The sequence below is a fragment of the Brachycentrus maculatus genome, unplaced genomic scaffold (assembly GCF_059751285.1).
Source record: "Brachycentrus maculatus isolate JH-2025_06_01 unplaced genomic scaffold, ASM5975128v1 h1tg000152l, whole genome shotgun sequence".
Classification (NCBI taxonomy): domain Eukaryota; kingdom Metazoa; phylum Arthropoda; class Insecta; order Trichoptera; family Brachycentridae; genus Brachycentrus; species Brachycentrus maculatus.
In genome coordinates this window covers 474,781-496,033 of record NW_028280905.1, presented here as the reverse complement: position 1 = coordinate 496,033, position 21,253 = coordinate 474,781, and the positions used below count along the sequence as shown (strand labels likewise).

The 21,253-nt window shown below is 32.1% G+C and overlaps 1 protein-coding gene across 4 annotated transcripts in view; it reads left to right on the top strand.

Annotated features, from left to right (window-relative positions):
- The first annotated feature begins 1,185 nt into the window (after positions 1-1,185).
- Positions 1,186-21,253, top strand: part of Ppn (proteoglycan-like sulfated glycoprotein papilin) — a 129,186-nt gene continuing 109,118 nt past the window's right edge. For all 4 annotated transcript variants that reach the window (XM_088261290.1, XM_088261289.1, XM_088261292.1 and 1 more), the window contains exon 1: positions 1,186-1,655. In XM_088261290.1, coding sequence (XP_088117416.1) covers positions 1,630-1,655 — 26 coding nt within the window. In that variant the 5' untranslated portion in view covers positions 1,186-1,629. The remainder of the gene's footprint in view (positions 1,656-21,253) is intronic.

Below are 21,253 nucleotides of genomic sequence, written 5' to 3'. Positions count from 1 at the left end.
GAAAAATAAAACTGTTTTAACTTAACACTGGCTACATACTCGTATATGTATTCTGTTAACACATAATTCACTCCCTTAACTGCACTTACTGTTACTGTTAACTCCATTGAAATTCAGGATCCAAAATGTCCATCACTAATCTTCATCTCAACTTGATTAACACATATAAAATAATGTCCTTCGTGTTTTCAAAACATATTTAACCACTATCATTATTATTTTTTGACATCTCATCAAAGATGAAGAAGAATATGGAAGTCTGGGTATTTACGGGGCTAACGACCGTCATAGGCTGGTTTAAGTGATCTTTTTACACCCATGTAACATTCACCAATTCAACCCATTATTGACAACCACACTGCTCAAATTCTTGGAAGTTCTATATATGTGAACCAATTTAGAAACCTTCTTCTTGAATCACTAGAACTTCACTAGAGATATCTATTGGTGAGATGTAAAGAAGCTTTTTACTAAGCAGAAACTCTTATATTAGTATGTGAGGTCCAAAACCTGGATATCAATCACACACATGAGAAACGCCAGAAATACCATTTTCATTTTTATTTTCATTATTATTGTAATTATAAAAATACGTTGACAAGCATTTGTTTCTAATTTATTATTAGATTAAAACCAATATTTTTAGCTTTTCCACTTTTTTATTTGACCAGCGACCGGGTTTCGTCGTTACCGACATCATCAGACTGATGATGTCGGTAACGACGAAACCCGGTCGCTGGTCAAATAAAAAAGTGGAAAAGCTAAAAATATTGGTTTTAATCTAATAATAAATTAAAAATGCAATTCCATCACGAAGTGTCAGTGGATAATATAAATCTATTAAAAAGCATTTGTTTCGTTAAACCTTTGATAATGTCCTTAATATTTGGGTACCCGATAATATTGTATCTCCATCAACAAAATGATAAATGGAAAAATAAATTAACCGAGCATGCATACAATCAAAGGATTAATTGTTTCGAGGACCTCCGACGTCGAAAAAGGTCCCAGACCACTGTGCTACGTCTATATCATTCTGTTGATCCTTTCAGCGGCGTCCGAAGGGATCCTGCCTGAGCTTAACCAAGCCAAGCTTACTGAGCCGAGCTTGAGCGTAAGTTATCTTCTTCCCCAGTCCTGGTGGATATTGTTTTAGCTTTAGCTCTCTGTATCCCGAGGCTGCAGTCACCAGTTGAGTTGCCGCGTCTGGCCCGAGCGGTCGCGTTTGTGCCTAATCGCTAACAGCTGAATGATCCCTTGAGGAGATTTCGACGACCGGGATCTTTGATATTTTCACCCGACGCACCGTGCCGCGTATCTCATTATTCAAAGGTACCATTTTTTACTAAGGGGTAGTCTCCCTTATCGCCGATCTATCTCTCCAAACAAAAAAATAACAACCTAATTTTATTACTTAATATTTAATTTAACATTCGTTTGTCGGTTTTATACTAGGAAAGTGGACTTTTTTTACCGGTAGTTTTTTTTTAAACGTAGTGCTGATTAGTGTCTTATCGATATTGTTGACTGAGCGGGGTGATTTTTTTGGACTTGGAGGTGTAAGAGGGTTCAATTTAGAACCCTGAACTTTGGTATTGAAGATCTGCAGAGGAAAGGAATGCAGTAGTCATGATGCATATATCAACGCATTGGCGGTAAGTTTTGAGCTTTTATGAGCTTTTTGCATTCGTTGGATACCATAAACTAAATTTGGTTTACATATAACTAAAATTATATTTTAAACCATTTTGTCTTAATTCATATAACTAATTAGTTATGTAAGTATTTTATTATTACTGTCTGTTAAATTCTAATGTAAGTTAAATGATTCGATCACGTTTCGTGAATATTTAGTCTGTATGATTTTTGACGTCAATATATTTTTTAAAGAATAAATTTTTTTAATACATTTATTTCCAATATTAATATCGATTGGAGCTGAGTAAAATTTTACCTGTAAATTATTAAAATTGTGATTGTAAGTATGCTTAAATATGTTGCATACTTGAGGAAAATTAGTCATTTAAATACATGTTTCAAATGCAAATTTCATGAATATGTTAAAATAAAAAAAAGATAAATACGTAAAAAAATATATTTTACTAATTTTAAATTAATCGTTTATTGAGACTTGTTGCAGTAGAACCTATTTTTATTTTATTTATTTATTTATTTTTCACTGTCATATTTATTCAATACTACCCTGGACTGGGTACCTGAAGCGGAGGGCTGATCACCTTTCCTTCACGTGTAAACGATCAAGATAACACTGCGTTTATATGACGCAGTGCCCTATGCACCTTTGGGGTGTGGATAAGGGTTTTATTATTTTTATTATTATTTATTTACGCTTCTTGTACAGAATATACATGTACATTAGCAGGCATTTTGATTAGAAGCAATATTTTAAAACCATCCACATAAAGACAAGTGATGCTATTTAAAAATTTGAGCCTTATACAGCCGTTCGTAATAAGAGGATAGATAGTTCTTATATATAAGCAAATATATACATGAATTACAATTAATAAAAATACGATGGAACAAATAATTACAACTTTAAATATTTAATGAGCTGTAAATTGATGAAAGCGAAAGACAAATTAAGTAGGCTCAGAGAGTGAGTTGAGGGGAAGAGGTGTAGAAACCCAAGAAAGAATAATTTGATGGACAGTTAGGGTTCCAATGATGAAAAGTAATGTTTTAGGCTTTTCTTGATGCGTTGAAGTTTTTAGAGACGGTTCTTTTCTCATACGATAAGTTCGTTCGATTCTTTTAACTTAATAATTTGACCAGTCATTAATTGTTCCGACATTCACATTGTGTTAATACACGATTTAATTATAAATCAAACACTTGTTTTTATCACTTGAGTAGGTATTTCATTGTTACGACTAGTTTGGGTAGCTACAGATATATCTATCTGCCGGTTTAAATATAAATTGTTTATATTCAAACCCGTAGATCATCTCTAGTTTCCAAAACTATTTACGTGTTAAAAAACAAGTGTTTTATTTATAATTTATTTTAAATGTTTCCAAATCTTCATTTACAAATCAGGATTTCTCTACTTTTTCTAATATTTTCCATATTAGAAAAAGTTTTTTTGCCGTTGCTCTATTTTATAAGACGTCATGTACAATAATGTGTTGATTCGGCATTAACTTTATAGAATGATATGTTGATTATTTAAAAAAAAATTAAGTACCACTTAATAAGTTTAATTTCTTTATACACGACTAGTTTCGAAAACTCCAGATGATACACCTATAGATTAAAACATCTGTGGTTTTCGAAACTAGTCATGTCTAATGAAATAAAACTCATATGTTATCAAACGTGTCTTATTTTTTTTCAAATATCATATTTGCATTGATCGTATGATATTCTCAAATTAAATGTATTAATTTTTAAGTCAAACACAGATTTTTTGAGTCTACTAAGTTGTATTTTACTAAAAAACACATAAAAATTAATATTGTGACAATCGTTTCGCCTAGTTATGGCATTTTATGGCATTCGTTTAAAAATGCCAAAATTAGGCGAAACAATTGTCACACTTTTAATTTTTAAATGTTTTTTAATAAAATATTTCGTAGACTCATAAAGTCTCTGTTTGATTTAAAAATTAATACAAAAATTAAAATGGAGTTCTACAAATTAAAAGCCGAACCAATAAATAAATTATCGAATTATGAGCAGAGGAAGACCGAGAAAAACATGGCACGATCAGGTATGCCAAATACTTGAAAGTGGTCAGGTTAGGAGTCGTAAAAATCGGCGGGTATGTATGAGGAGATGCATGAACTTGGAAGAGGCGAAGAATGTTTGCAAAGACAGAGTGGTGAGGCGTTCTATTCTCTCTGCCTACCCTTGCAGGGAAGCGGCGTGATGGTTAGTTAGTTAGTTAGAATTATATTATTAGTTAAAAGTTTGAAACACTGGAGTTAATGATGTAGGTATAAAAAAGTGAAATTCGTGTTGTGTTTGAAGATGTTTTCACACCAAGTGACCAAGTGAATTTAACACGCGAAAATGGATAACTGCAGTCTAAATAATGACATAATCGTCCCTGAATGCGAATTATGTCACTCGCTAATTTCATTGGTCCACTTTTTCGGACGGACCATTCCTACTACGGCAGCCTCACGGGAAAAGAGTTGTATGTCAATTTTAACTATTTTTATCTTCTTTTTTTAAGTTAGAAGAGAAATATTTATGTTTTTATTATTCAATGCTTCGAATTTCACACTATTTTTGTGAGCTTAAGCGGCTTATTATTAGAAATAGGCAGCGGTGGGTTGCAGGGGGCTCGGAGGGGCTCCCGCGAGCCCCTTGTCCAATAAAATAAACATATTTTCTGATTAAATAAGTACATAAATGCAATTTCAGCGGTTGGTTTAAATGTATTTTGAAACATAAAACTTTGTTGCATTTTGAAATTTCTCGGGAAATATATTTATTAGGGATTCGCAAAAAAAATATTATTTATTTTTGAGAGTTAAAACACAATTATTCACTCCCCCCATTACAATTATTCATAACCCCCTTCCCCCTTCACCCGCGAGCCCCTTGTTAAAAAAATAGCAGCTCACCCTGGAAATAGGTCCGTATTGAGAAGTGACAAAGTTCCATTGACCAAAAGAGGTATGTGATTATTAAAAGAGGTTTATTTTAATGTGTTTCTTTGTTTTGGATCTTGTGGTTCTATCTACATTTCTATCAAGTGTGTTAATTGTGAATTGTGTTCTTTGCTGGGAGGTAATAATCTCGGCATACGAAGTACGAAGATATATGTATTAATTTCTACATCAAACACAGATTTTTTTCAGTATACAGTTGTATTTTCTTAAAAAAAAAAACACACAAAAAATTAATATTGTGACAATAGTTTAAAAATGCTATAACTAAGCGAAACAATAAATTATTATGTGTTTTTAATAAAATACAGCTAAGTAGACTCAAAAAATATGTGTTTAATATAAAAATTAATTCATAAATTTAAATTGAGTTCTACAAATTAAACGCCAAATCAATAAATACAAAGATAAACGTGAAAAAAATATAATCAATTTTTTTTCTATAAAATTAGTTACATATACATATATAACGTTTTCCATTTTATATACATATATGGTGATTTTAAAACAAAGTTACATTTTGATTAAAATAATAAAAGTGTCATTTATCTTATTGCAGAAAAAATGGTATAAACGATTAAGTTTTAATTGAACAATATGATTACCGGCAAAAATAATTTAATTAATTTTAAATTTTAAAAGAGAAATATTAGTGTTTTTTATTAATTACAAAAATACTTCAATTTCATACTATTTCTGTGATCCTAAGCGGCTCATTATTAGAAAGAAGTATCAAATTGTGGTTCGAACCTAGAAACTCTGACTCAAGAGTCCGCGACACTAACCACGGGACCACAACCCTACACAGGATGTAGATCTCTTAAAATTTGTAAAGAAACTACGAGTATGTACGTGTGAACTGTATTACTGATTGGGCCTCTAGTAGATAAGTGACATAAATTTAGTCCTTGTTGGAACAAATGCCGCGTGACGAATTGCTGCTGTCTTATGATACATAGTTTAATAATAGGTTTATTGGTGCTATTCTCAAGCCGTCCAGGTTCGAATTATGTCAATAACAAATAACCTACTTCTAAACTGCAGTTATATGTAAGATCATCTATGTATTATGTAATACGTGTTTCGATGCACTCAACTTCATTATAAAATGTATATTCGAATACATATATATTCTTCAAAACCGTATTTGCACCCCAATGGTGCATAGGGCACTGCATCTTGATCGTTGGCACATGAAGGAAAGGTGATCAGAACTCCGCTTCAGGTACCAGTCCAGAGTAATATTGAATAAATATTAGAGTGAAAAAATCACATATATTTATTTGACGCCATTCCCTGGGAATCAAACCCGGGACCTCCAGTACGGTAGCCGAGCATGCTGACCATTACATATATGTGTGATTCGAATGAGTTAACAAAGGATTATTTAAAAAAATGGGGCGAATGTGGTTGGTAACAGAAACAGAGGAAGACCGAGGAAAACTTGACATGATCAAGTATTTCAAAAACTTGAAAGCAAACGACAGGTCAGGAGTCTGTATGAGAAGATGTATGAATATGGAAGAGGCGAATATTGAGTGCAAAGGCCGAATGATGTGGCGTTTTATTCTTTCTAAAACCTGTTCACTAAAACCAGCCTATGACAGGTCGCAACCCCTGTAAATACCCAGACTTCCATAATTCTTATTCATCATTTTCGTTGAGATATCAATATACAAAAATGTGGACAAATCAAATTCGTGAAGAAAGATTTGTACACACTGAAAATATTGAAAATAAAACACTTAAATAAAAATGGAAGAAATCACCTTTTCAACCGTCTCCTGGTATGTAAAATGATTCGAGAAGAATTATTGTATATGTTCCCACTAATACAAAAATTAAAAAATAAAAATAAACAGCCTCTTCAACCTTCAACGTCCCAAGGACCCAACTCTAAAATTTAGAATTAGCTTCACATACGGTGTTTGAAAATGATCCGCAATGCATGGAAACACATGTCATAAAAGATTTTAATAAATAGTTGTATTTACTAAGTAAGACTTAAATTAAAAATCCACACGTGTCTCATTGCAGTATGTATTTAAGAATAGCTACCACACATATACCGTCAATGACATTGCGCCCAAAGTGTCTTTACAATATGATTTGTTGGGCGCCATTTGACCTTTTAACATGTTTAGTAATACATCTTCCGCATCCAAACTGCGATATTAACTCCTCTTTATTAATTTATTAGATAATTTATTCACGTGGGAATCAAAATAATTGAGTCGCTTCATACGATCATGTCACTCTCCTAAATTCAGTTTCGATGCTGAATCATTAATAATTGTTTCAAACATTTTGAGTGCGTCTAAATACTTGTTCACAAATCTGGATTATTATAATTTAGATAGTGAACAACTATTTGGACACAGTCAAAATGTTATAGATAAATTAATTGGCTTAATTATAAGCTATAATAAAAAATAAAATGGAAAGCATATTTTCTAGCGTTTCTCATGTATGTGAATAATCCAGTATTCGGATCTCACATACAAATGAAAGAGATTCTACTCAATAAAAAGCTTTTTTCATCTCACCATAAATGTCTGTAGTGAAATTCTAGTCAACTCAAGCAATATGTTTCGAATTTGAACAAAATATATAGAAGATTCAAGAATTCGAGTAGTGTGGTTGTCAATCATGGGTCGAATTGGTGAATGTTACACGTGTGAAAAGAGATAATTTAAACCAGCTTATGACGGTCGTAAGCCCCGTAAATGCCCAGACTTCTTTATTCTTCCACATAATATAAATAATATTCTATTTAAGATAAATAATTGCTTCAACAAAATACAAGTTGTGTTTTATTTACATAATTTGAATTATCAAATATGTATGTATGTTATTTTTGACATATCAACATAGGTGAAGAAAAATATGGACAAGTCCGGACATTTACAGGACTTACAACCGTCATAGGCTGGTTTAAGTGATCTCTTAACACACGTGTAACATTCACCGATTCTACCAATGATTGACAACCGCAACACTCAAATTCTTGGAACTTATAGAAGTTCCAAGAATACATATATATACATAGATATGTATTTTGTTCAAATTCAAGACATATTGCTAGAGTTGACTAAAGTTTCACCAGAGACATCTATGGCGAGACGTAAGAAGTTTTATGACAAGCACACTACATACTTAAATTTTGCAAATACTGTACATATGTAATATTATGTTCGTATACCAGAAGAGCGGTATTTCTTTTGCAGCACAAAGAACAAACACGAAGCTGCCAGAACGGAATAATAATACTTGTTAATGAAATCCGGTCGAGAGGCAGGGGGCTGTAAATCATCCCAGAAGATCAGTCAACAACCCCTAATTATTACGCCGAGTTGAAGGTACTTCTACCCGAGGGTACGAGGCTCGAGTCTCGGCGTTATAAAACTTTTTCTCGGAACTTGCCTACAGTACAAAGCACGTGTTGAACGTTGAACACAACATGTTGACGTCCATTGTCTTTTTTTGGCAATGTGTTGAAACTATAAATTAAGGGCTATGCAAATCCTTACTTACAACATTTTTGGACGCACAATATTTTGAGTGTGTCCAAATTGTTCACAATTTAATATGTATCTATTTATTAATATATTTATTGTTTAAAATAAATATATACAATAATAATAATAATAAAACTCTTATCCGTACCCCAATGGTGCATAGGGCACTGCTTCATATAAACGCAGTGTTATCTTGATCGTTAACACATGAAGGAAAGGTGATCAGCCCTCCGCTTCAGGTACCAGTCCAGGGTAATATTGAATAAATATTACAGTGAAAAAATCACTTGTATTTATTTGACCCCCCCTGGGAATCGAACCCGGGACCTCCAGAACGGTAGCCGAGCGTGCTGACCATTACACTACGGAGGCAGACAAAATAAATATACATATAGCTAACTAACTAATACGCTGGTTTCCGCAGGGGTAGGTAGAGAGAGAAAAGAACGATACACCAATCTCTCTTTGCTAACAATCTTCGCCTCTTCCACATTCATGCATCTACTAATACACACCCGCCGATTATTTTTATGATTATTTTAATAAAAATGTCGAGGACACATTTTACAATATGTATTTATTTATAAAATTATAATGAAAAATAATTTTTATGCATTCACATACGATATGGCCGAATGATACAACCTATTTTAGATATATTTAGTTTCTTTGTTTTCGATAATTGTTGGTTGTGTATTTTTATTGCATGTAATCAAAGTTCTAATTATACAATTCTACAATTCATTCATCTATTTAGTTCTATGTATATTTTTCACTACAATTAAAAATTACAATTCACAATATTGTGCCCTCACTAGGTTTTCCCGTGTCGAGGGCACATTCTGCAACACTTCTATCTATAAAATATTATAAACGTTTTAGTCCGCCTCCGTAGTGTAAAGGTCAGTACGCTCGGCTACCGTATTGGAGGTCCCAGGTTCGTTTCCAAGGAGGGTCAAATAAATATAAGTGATTTTTTTTACTCTTATATTTATTCTATATTACCCTGGACTGGTACCTGGAGCAGAAGGCTGATCACCTTTCCTCCATATGTTAACGATCAAGATAACACTGCTTTTATATGATGCAGTGCCCTATGCACCATTGGATGAGGATAACGGTTTGAAAAGTATTTTAAATATGTACTTTAATTGTTCAGGTCAGAAGTTGAAATAATCGGCGGGTATTCCGACTCCTGGCCTAAACAATGAATATTTAAAAAAAAAAGATATTTCGTATCCCTTTTGGCATTGCACTCTTTTCTATTAATATTCAATAATTGGTATGGTGCGAAATATTCTTGAAATAATTTTGCGTACATATCCTGTAGCATCAATAAGGAACCGACATGTGTGTGTATCAGTTGAGGAAACTAATTCTCAGTTTAGTCGAGTATTTCCTGTTGCAGTTATAGCTATTCCTGGAAGCTTCAACAATCTTCCGGGAAATAAACAAAAATCGCAATGGACAAGTGTATGCCTATCTACTTCATATTACAACATTCTCGATTCTGAGTAGGTATCAGATCAAAGCATTTCCTTTATTAGATCAACCATATGAAATACCTTTGAAAAATCAATATTTCAGCATTATGTCAAACAATATGATGTCCATATGGTTTTGTTTAAAATATTGAAACAAAATGATAGATGTATCACAGAAGAAAGATACACTTAAAAAGATAGATCATCTTCGAACAGCGGGCTGCAGGGGGCTCGGAGGGGCTCGCGCGAGCCCCTTGTTAAATTTGACTTGGGCCGGCGAGCCCCTAATTAAATGAAGAGAAATCAATATCTCAGATTAAATCTAGCACTAAAATAAGTCATAAGTTTCTATATTTAATTTAATTTATGTATTAATGGTTAAATCGAACACAGATTTTTTGAGTCTACTTAATTGTATTTTATTGTTATATGTATGTGTTTTTTTTAAACAATAAAATACAACTTAGTGGACTCGAAAAATTTATTATTAAATAATTATATTTATTAAATTTTGTGTTTTATTAAACAATTAACACATAAATATCTATATGTTGTCGTTTGATGTGCATATTAAGTATTTATTTATTATTATTATATATTTTAGATAATAAATAAATAAAACACTTATCCGTACCCCAATGATGCATAGGGCACTGCGTCATATAAACGCAGTGTTATCTTGATCGTTTACACATGAAGGAAAGGTGATCAGCCCTCCGCTTCAGGTACCAGTCCAGGGTAATAATATTGAATAAATATTACAGTGAAAAAATCACTTATATTTATTTTACCCCCCTTGGGAATCGAACCCGGGACCTCCAGAACGGTAGCCGAGCGTGCTGACCATCACACCACGGAGGCGGACAAAATATTTTAGATAGTTAAAACAAAATGATACACCTCCCCCCCACCCCTTTCCCTACACCCTTGTTAAAAAATTGGTAGCCCACCCCTGTCTTTGAATATATATCTACACTACTATATCATACATCTAGTTATAGCATTTACTTCCATATAGAATCCATATAGCATATGTTATACTTTATTATAAGTAATGCAAATGGATTTATTATAGGTTCTGGACATAATGCAAGAGTTATACACATTTTTTAAATGAAATTCTATAAATGATTACATGAAAATTAAATAAAATTACTCATATTTCAAATGAATGAAAGTATCAAGGATTTTTTGTAGAATTCCAATATATGTATACTTTTGTACGTATTCCATGAATAGACTTTGATTTGGTTATTAAATTTCTCCTTGTAAGATGTGATGCGGTATGTTTTTGAAGGTTCTTCTAATAATTTGTCCCCTAATAACAGTTATTTGACAAATCCAGTCAAAAATATAAATAAAAATGCTTCATGTCATCGCCTTGAAGAATATACTTTGATTTTATACACGTAAAAAGCATAATAAGATAGGAAGGAACTTGTAACTGTATAATTTGCTAGGGGATAAATATACGATGCAAATAATCAAGAAAAATCCTTCAGGAACACCTTTGAGCTTCTTCGCTTTCCATCGTTGATATAAATACATATTATCTATATCATTCTCTTTGATATTCCCGCAACTTTGCGTACATTATACCTAACATACGTACACTTTGTAGTTTAGTTACTACACGGTATCTCAGAATACTAGTTTATGCGTTTAAATGCCCGCTCTCTAGTCCACATAATCTGGTGTACGTTATGTGATTTATTCCCTATTGTCGGCTGGGTGCTTTGGGATAAGGTAACTCGGCCATATGGATGGGAATATTCATAAAGATTATTGATACATAAGAACATACAGTAAACCCCCTTATAACGTTGAGATACCGCGTTATCAATGGAAATGTTTTTTTTCTTCTTCTTTATTTATTTCTAAAATATAAATGTAAATTTAATTTTTATGTATTTTGGCTCGTTAGGCATAGTCTCTGTTGAGCCGAGTTGTGTTGTGTGGTGTTAATGTTTAAATTGTATTTTAATTTTAAATGACTCATTTAAGCCTTTTCCGCTAGTTAAAATGTAAAAATACAATTTTAAAAATTAACCACTTATAAAATTCCCTCTGATAATGCGGTACCTATCTCAACGTTATAGTGGGTTTTACTGTACGATGATAATAATTATGATAAATGCTAGAATTACACGAATAAGAAAATTACCAAATAAATTATTTTTATTTAAGTTTTACTTTGTAAATACTAATGTTTCTTCAAATTTGTTGTTACACATGTTTTTGATGCATTCCGCATTATTTTCAAACACAAAATGATACGGAATGCATCGAAACACGCGTCACAATGGACTTTAATAAATAGTGATATTAACTAAGTAAAACATTAATTAAAAATGGATGGATTTTACCACAAAGTTACTGCAGAATCAATTAATGAAATTACATTAAACTAACTCACTAACTAACTAACCATCATGCCGCTTCCCCGGGGTAGGCAGAAAGAATAGAACGCCACACCACTCTGTCTGTCTTCACAAACATTCTTATCTTCTCATACACACCCGCCGATTATTGAGACTCCTGTCTCGACCGCTTTTAAGTATTTGACATACGTTATAGTGCCAAATTTTAAACCTACATACGAGTACAAGAAAGGAACAAAAAAACTAATTATACAATTTGTGCAATATTTATTCATGATCGTTTACCCATTGCTTTATTTTGCCTTGGTACCATATTTTTTGACCTCTTACCTCCGTCGGCAACAAATTAAAAAAAGCTCTTTATATTATATTTCATATTTATCAGGTAGAGGTAGGGCGCAATGTACGCAATACTAAAACGTCCGATTTTTTACAATATGACTCACGTTATATCCATTTTATCTACCTCTGCGGTTAGAAAATTAATTTTGGAATTTACTTATAAGCGAAAAAAAATGTCGGCCCATTTTAAAGTCGGCTATTTTTGTACAGATTTCAGCAAAAAATACGCGAACCGCAAAATTCTTTAGGAAGCTGCACAATACACGATGTCCTTAAATTTTGAGGACAGACTGCGGTCTGTGTGGTCACGTGGTTATATTTTATGGCCAAACAAGATTAATCTGAGCTCGGTAACGTCCATACTTATAGGTTTACAATTTCAGGTCATTTTCTTGGTGTGGCTTATCAAGTTAAGGATTCCAAGTAATCTATTGTCGAGTACGATGTAATTAATTGGGTAACTACAACATTTTGGATGTGTTCAAATACTTGTTCACAAATCTGGATTATCTAACACGAAGAGTTTTTTTATGGATTTAAAAAAATCCTAATTGGAGATAATACGGATTAGTGAACGAGTATTTTGACACACTCAAAATGTTGTCAAAAAGTTAACATTACCGAAAAAATAATAAATGTTTGTTGTTTTACATAATACAAGTAACCATAATGTTATCTACACTATTCTTTTTTAACATCTCATCAAAGATGAAGAAGAATATGGAAGTCTGGGCATTTACGGGGCTGACGACCGTCATGGGCTGGTTTAAGTGATCACTTTACACACGTGCAACATTCACCAATTCTACCCATTATTGACAACCACTCTACTCAAATTCTTGGAAGTTCTATATATATGAACCAATTTAGAAACCTTGTTCTTGAATCACTAGAACTTCACTAGAGACATCTATTGGTGAGATGTAAATTATCTACACTACGAAATAAATTTTAAATTTGGAAAATGAAAAATATATTTACGAGTACATTAATTTTATTTTCGGTATCATTATGTTGCTGTTTTAACTGATCGACAACGGTTTTCACAATGCCTAAATTATTAAAATTAACAGGTCAGACTTATCAAAACGATTAACAAAATGCAAAACCATACAATTCCAACAGAACTTCAAATATTTCACATAAATAAATAAATTAACTGGTCAAATTATAAGCTAAAATAAAAAAAAAGTTAATTATATTTTCTAGCGTTTCTCATGTATTTGATAAAAAATCCAGAATTCTCACATACAAATGAAAGAGTTTCTGCTCAATAAAAAGTTTATTTATTGTACCATAGATGTCTCTAGCGATTTCAAACACAATGTATCGAATTTAAACAAAATATTTATAAAAGTTCCAAGAAGTGGAGTAATGTGGTCAATCATGGGTAGAATTGGTGAATGTTACACTTGTGTAAAGTGATCTGTTCATGTTGAGATGTTCAAAAATAATATTTTATATAACGTTTTTATGCAATCGATAGTATAAAAGAATTACGTAGCGTAGCTACTAAATTATTTAGACATAAAACACGTCTACGTTTTTTCATTTAAATTTCTGAATGTAGATAGTTACTATAAGTATCATTAATTTTATTTGTACAGCCACACTTTTATAAGGTACATGCTATTGGATTCAATAAAATCAAAGATTGGACCGAGAAAACCTTGGCATGATGAATTATGTCAAATACTTGCAAGCGGTGAGTAATCAGAGGTCGGTGAATGTTACACGTGTGTAAAGTAATCACTTAAACCAGCCTATGGCGGTCGAAAGCCCCGTAAATACCCAGACTTCCCTATTCTTCTTTATCTTTATTGAGATGTTAATAAATAATATTAAAAATAACTCATAATTGGAGATAATCCAGATTTGTGAACATGTATTTCCAAACTCAAAATATCATAGATATGTAATGTTTTGAGTTCTTACCGTACAAAAATGCAACTTAGCTTTTAAATTGTTAGTGATGAATTAAGTAATTAATATTAATATTTTTATTGCACATTTGGTATCCATTCCAAGGAGTTGCATGGACCTCCCGCTAGGACCTGCGTGTTCAAATGGAGTATATCTTCCTTTTCACTTCCTTGGATATGTCGATATACTGTATATGGTACATCCATATATTAACAAACGAGCAAATGCATTAAGGTACTTGCTTCGAGTGCATGCTCTTATGGAAACATACACGTTGAGCGATTGTTCAGAGAAATTCAATTTAAAAGATAAGTTACAAAATGTCAGTCAAAATTTAATTTAAATATAGGTTAATTGATTTATAAAAATGATAAATAAAAGTAAATAAACCATATTTTGACCTAAAAAATATGGTTTTACTCGCTGAAAATGTCAAACGTATCTCTTCAATATTATTATTTGTTAAGTTTAATGAAATTTTCAAAGATAATCTTTAACTTTTGAATATTAAAAGCATTAAATTTGTGGATCATTGTGATATATTATTTTGAAAAATAAAAATACTTTGTTTTATGATAAACTCACATATTTATTAAAAACCAACTAGTTTCGGCAACAACCTGTTGCCCTCTTCAGGGTTTATTTTATGACTAAAATAAATATTTTATAACTAAAAGTTATAAAATAAACCCTGAAGAGGGCAACAGGTTGTTGCCAAAACTAGTTGGCTTTTAATAAAAATGTGAGTGAATAAAAAAACAAAGTAAAATCATATTTATCCACTGCAGATTATTTATTATCTCATTGTCTATGTGCTAAAAAATATATTGTATATTTCCTTTATTATACAGTATATTTTAAATATACGTTTATATTTTTTTTAAATAAATGTTTTTTATTAAAAATCATTTTTAATTTGATAATAATGTAGTTTCTTTTTTACCAAACCTTTTTCGATTCCTGCTCAATATAAGATAAGAAAAATAATACAATACGAAATGTCATATTTGACATCGATCACGTTTGTTCGTCACGTATCAATGTGCAATTATTATGCAATAAAGGTGTACAACTTGCTTCCATTATCCATAAAGTCATTAAACATCTTCTTACCCTTATCCGCACCCAATGGTGCATAGGGCACTGCATCGTAGCGACGCAGTGTTATCTTGATCGTAAATTGCATGAAGGGAAGGTGATCAGCCCTGCGCTTCTTGTACCAGTCCAGGGTGATATTAAATAAATATGAGAGTGAAAATCGGCCATATTTATTTTGACCCTCCTGGGAATCAAACCCGGGACCTCCAGCACGGTAGCCAAACGCGCTGACCACTGCGCTACGGAGGTGGACAAAACATAGAGACTTAATATAAAAGAGCTTTTCGTAAATGGATAATGAAGGTAGGTATATCTAAAAGAGATCAAATCATTCGGTCATGTCGTAGTTGATTGCATGCTGTAAACAATTCACGTTTATATAATTTTATAAATAAGTATTGTAAAAGGGCGCACTCGGTACTGAAAAACTCAGTGAGGGGACAATATTGTATTTTATATTTAAATCATCAATAAAATAAATAAATAAATGTTTTATAATATAAAATAATTATAAAACTAGACCAACAAACTTCTTTCAAGAATTCGCCTATAATATCAGTGCTTCTTGTTTTTAATTACACACAAATCTTCTCGTCAATGTTGCCATTCAAAAAATATATTACACAATATTAGATGTGAAATAAATCTTGCAGTTTTTATTGCGGTAAGCACAAATGCGTTTTCTTCTTGCCGTCTTTACAGTCGTCGCCATCTTTTTATGGTTTAATAAAACATCGTGCGATGTTTTACACCTCCGATGGTTCGCTTTTATGGGATCACCGGTCAAAGCAAACTTAATTAAACTTTTGTCATAAATCCACGATGTTACAGGACTGGACGATAAAAGGGTTAATTGCACAAGCAAATGGTTCACGTGTTCGTACATAAGTACTTACCCACATAATATTAGATTTTAGTATTGAAACGTGGAACTTAAGGGAACTCAAATTTTGTATGGCTTCCGCGGCCTTTATTTCTTGCAGCCAATAGTAAGATAAATTTTAAACTATTAATTGTTAGTGAAAATGTCAAAAACGATAATATTTAATCACTCACCACAATTTCAGTTCACCAGTTTTGAGGCATACATGTCTCTTCGTCAGGAAAATCACTACACAAGCAAGCAAGCAATATTATACACCACTACCATATTGTGTAAGTGTACGAATACTTGTAGAAGTAATGCTGGATAGTGTTGTTTGCTTGCTGGTATAGTGATTGTCCTGACGAAGAGACGGTTACATCTTCGTATTTGTCATATCTAGTGAGGATACAGTGTCTAATTTGTTTGCATATATTTCAAATTAAATTTTACTCAATATTAGTTACCCTTTTCACTGCTAGCAAAATATATTATATTATTTATTATAAAAATCGCGTATATTCAGCACTGGACTTAATTTCACCAGTGTAAATAATAGCGCAGGAACTTTTGATTATTATGAATACGATAAATACAATATTTTGTTGCATTGAATTAAAGAAAACTTATGGGGTATCCACTTCTATAGCAAATATGTCATGTAGCTCTCAGCTAAATTACATTTCCAATATAAACGTTATGGTTGAAACAACTACGAACCTGTTATGCTCCTGTATGTGTTCGCTGTGCGTTCACAACTTGTTCGCGATCGTTCCTGGAGCACAACTTGTTCGCGATCGCAGTGAGCATGCCGCTTACTTTTTAAGTATTAAAAAATACGTAGGTAGTTACCGATAAGTTTATTCCTGTCTATTAAAAGTAGCGTTATATGATTAGATATTTTTCAAAAGATTTTTGATGATTCAACAAAACTGTTTACGTTTCCGAGACATTTTATTTGCACTAGGCCGTTACACAAACCAGACAAATTAAATACCCTCGCCAAAGAAAGTAGGTACCCGCGAGTATTTCAGAATGAATGTTTATACAACGGGCAACTCTAAAAAGATGTATGGGAGTCTCGGCGCATGCCCGACCCGTTTCGCGCATGCGCAAACTGATTCTCGGAATTCAGGCGGGATTTTTTCCCGCTTCTTTGTTTACCTAACCCGTTATTAGTGATTGAGTTAACGTTTAGACTTTCAAACAGAATAAGTTTTCTTGAACTGGACCATTGAGTCGGTAGGTAGGAGAAAAATCATAAACTCGTGGACTGTGAATACATTTGTTTATGTTCGCACATCTGTCAATTTGATTTTTCAAAGAGCGGTTCATTTTTAAATTTGGAGAATCCTTAGAAGAGTGTGAGTGTGTAGGTACTTTTTTGTAGCAGTATCGTTATTAAAGTAAAAAAAGCTATCAACATAAAATTTTCGTAAAACATTGACGTAATGGGATATTTTAACGCAGGAGGAATACCGGCTTTTACAAATTATGCTCATAAAAAGATAAAAGATGTACATATATTGACTTCTTAGTTGTTATTAATAATCAGGAATATATCTCTATATCGGAGTAATCCTAATAATAATGAAATCGTATTTTGAAACATGGCTCCAACCCTAATGTATGGAAGTGAAGCATTGAGTTGGCAAAAGAAGGATGAAAGTAAACTAAAGGAGATGCATGAATATGGAAGAGGCGAATATTGTTTGCGAGTACTTTTGCCTAGAATTTTCACTTGTAAATTGTATGAAATTATTATTATTATTATTTTTTTTTATATATTTACATTTTTATTTATAACATAATACATTTGAATCATTTATACATATGTAAAACTTTTATATTTCGATTCGCTGTGCCTCTCCATAAAAGAGACTGTGCTCTTGTGCTTGGAGAGGGACTTACACTCGTGGCTTAATGTTATATAATAAAAGATAATAATAAAGATAAATATAGTAATTTTACTTTACTATGACAGTTAGTTTTTATATTTTATTATATGTATTTGTATTTTTAAATATCAGAAACATTCATAATTGTGATTTTTAAATTTAATATCAACTAGGTCAATACCACTAATTATTATACTATATAAAGGCGCGTGTTTCGATGCACTCAACAATTATCAAACACCGATGATGTTGAGTGCGTCGAAACACGTGTTTTTTTTTATCAATTTGGGGTGAGGCGATTTACATTTCGAATTTAAAATCGAGTTTCGAGAAAACGGTTTACTATTCTCATTTTATATTTTTTGTTGGCATCTGTTAAATTCTTACTTATGCTATAACATTAAATGAATTCACGTGGGAAGGTTATATGTACGTAACAAACACATCGTATCCGCAAATTCCAACAGCCTGCTTTGCTTCATCCCAGATCTTCCAGTCAGTTCTCACTTCATTATGGAAGATCGATTGCGGGATAAATATATACATGGATACATAGGTCCAACGCCTTCCCGCGGGTTATTAATGAAAATTGAAAACAGATTTATATTAAGTAAACGATAGCCGCATAACACATCATCGCGAAAATATTTACGACTGCCAATACATCGCTTTTGCCACAAACTGATAAGAGAAGGTATTGACGAATTTATAAACACATAAATTTGTACATTTTGACATCTCAACATAGATGAAGAAGAATATGGAAGTCTGGATATTTACAGGGCTTATGAACAAGGATTTAGAAACAGCCAAAATGTTGTGAGTAAAATAACTGGTCAAATTGCACACATTTAAAAATGGTCTCTGCTAAATAAAAACTTTCTCAATCAAACATAGATGGCTCTTGTGAACTCAGAGCGTCATGCAATTAATGATATACCATATGAGTGAGTTCCAAAAATTTGAGTAGTTTGGTTGTCAATCACGGGTATGTATTTAAAGAATGGTGAATATTGCAGTGTGTAAAGTGTCATATTTTAACCAGCCTATGACAGCTCATAAGCCTTGTAAATACCCAAGCTTCCATATTTTTTTCGTCTATTTTAAGATGACGAAATGAAAAAAAAATAAAAGAAGAAATTTGTGAACAAGGATTTGAAAACACAAAATGTTGTGATGTAAATTTGTAATTATCTGGGTAGAGAAATGGTGTTCCTGACAAATCGGTCTCACGCTATCCTCGAAATATCAAAATATAAGAGTCTTATGGTATTTTAGTGGAATCGCTTAATCTTGTTTGGTCTCCTCCACGCGATCCTTGATCCTTCTGCCAAAATGTTCGGAGAATTCAACCATAAAAAATAACTATCTATTGCCTTGCTATAGCTCTCTTGGGCATATCTATACTTGTATGTATATGCATACATATGTAGTATAAGGATTCCAATGATTTTGCATAAGTGTGTGATATGCATTCTTGGAAGTCTTGAAGCTTGATTTCGTTGATAATTTCTTCTTTATCATATATTTTCGGCTTCTGAATAAAGTGCTATTTTTTTACCACGATTGATATACTCGTACATTCAGGGCTTTTTTTAAAACTAAAAGGTCTCGGAACTCACTTCATGTCAAGCTTTTTAATAAAAAAAAATTATACTTAAATATCATGAATAAATTTTAATATACATATAAATATACTTAAATAAATTTTAAAGCAACTTTTCCTATCATTTTAACGCATTATATAAATAACGATTTGTAATTACGTAAGCACAAATATTGATAGTCTAATTGACTTAAAAAATTAAAAAAAATATATATCCGTAAAAAAGATGACGGAACTCCGTTCCATCGCGTTACATGGAAAATTTATATTTCCATATTAGTTTATTTTTTGACATCTCATCAAAGATGAAGAAGAATATGGAAGTCTGGACATTTACGGGGCCGACGACCGTCATAGGCTGGTTTAAGTGATCACTTTACACGCGTGTAACATTCACCAACCCATTATTGACAACCACATTACTCAAATTCTTGGAAGTTCTATATATACGACCCAATTTTGAAATATAGTTCTTGAATCACTAGAACTTCACTAGAAACATCTATTGGTGAGATGAAAAGAAGCTTTTTACTGAGCAGAAACTCTTTTGAACAAGTATTTGGATACACTCAAAATGTTGTATACTCGTATACGTATTAGGTTAAAATTCTTCCTTATTGAGCGCTTGTCGTACGAGTACTAGCACCGATCCTGGCATTGTGATTTTTTTGTTACTTAATAAATAAAGTAATCACTTAAACCAGCAAATGATAGGTCGTAAAAAACGATTTTTATTTTATTAAATGATTAGCAATATTTTTTAAATAAAAATTTACTTTATAATACCATTTATTGAAGCACGTATTTCGATGCATGAAGCATCATTTTCAAACACCGTAGCTTAGTTTAAATTTCAGAATGTCCTTAAGACGTTCAACGATGAAGAGGGGGTAGAAGTTGTTTCAATTTTTTTTATCAGTGGGAGCATAGACCTAGGGAGGCTTTAGATTTTAAGAAATAATGGTATTTACCAAGTAAAAATTAAAATAAAAAACCTTGTCAAAACTTTCCACATTCCTATAGACTTCTTTATCTATGCTGAATTAGATATCAATAGAGTTTATCTTTATTCGAGAATGCATACATTATTACGGAGAAATAATTGAGATGGCCACAACGTTTCCATTTCGCGAAGGACTACAAAATAATTTTTAAGTTGCTCGTTCATGCAGACGTGATGTAACATTTTTCTGGAAAATTAACTCATCTGCCAAATGGTTGATAGAGGAATCTGTGAGATTTTTTTACGATTTGTAAATATTTAAACTAGTATTTGTCGGTAATGAGAGTGTTTAGAGTGGAGCAAAGTCTGTAGTCCATAGACTGTCATGTACAATTTACAGTACACAGATTATAGACCATACACAAGTCAGGGTTTCTTACTGTGGGCTAGGTGGAAACATATTGACTTAGTAAATCAGTAAATAAATTGTGGTTTATTTTAAGAATCAAGTATTTCTTCTCGGACTAAATCTATATTTACCATCTAAAAACAGAAAAA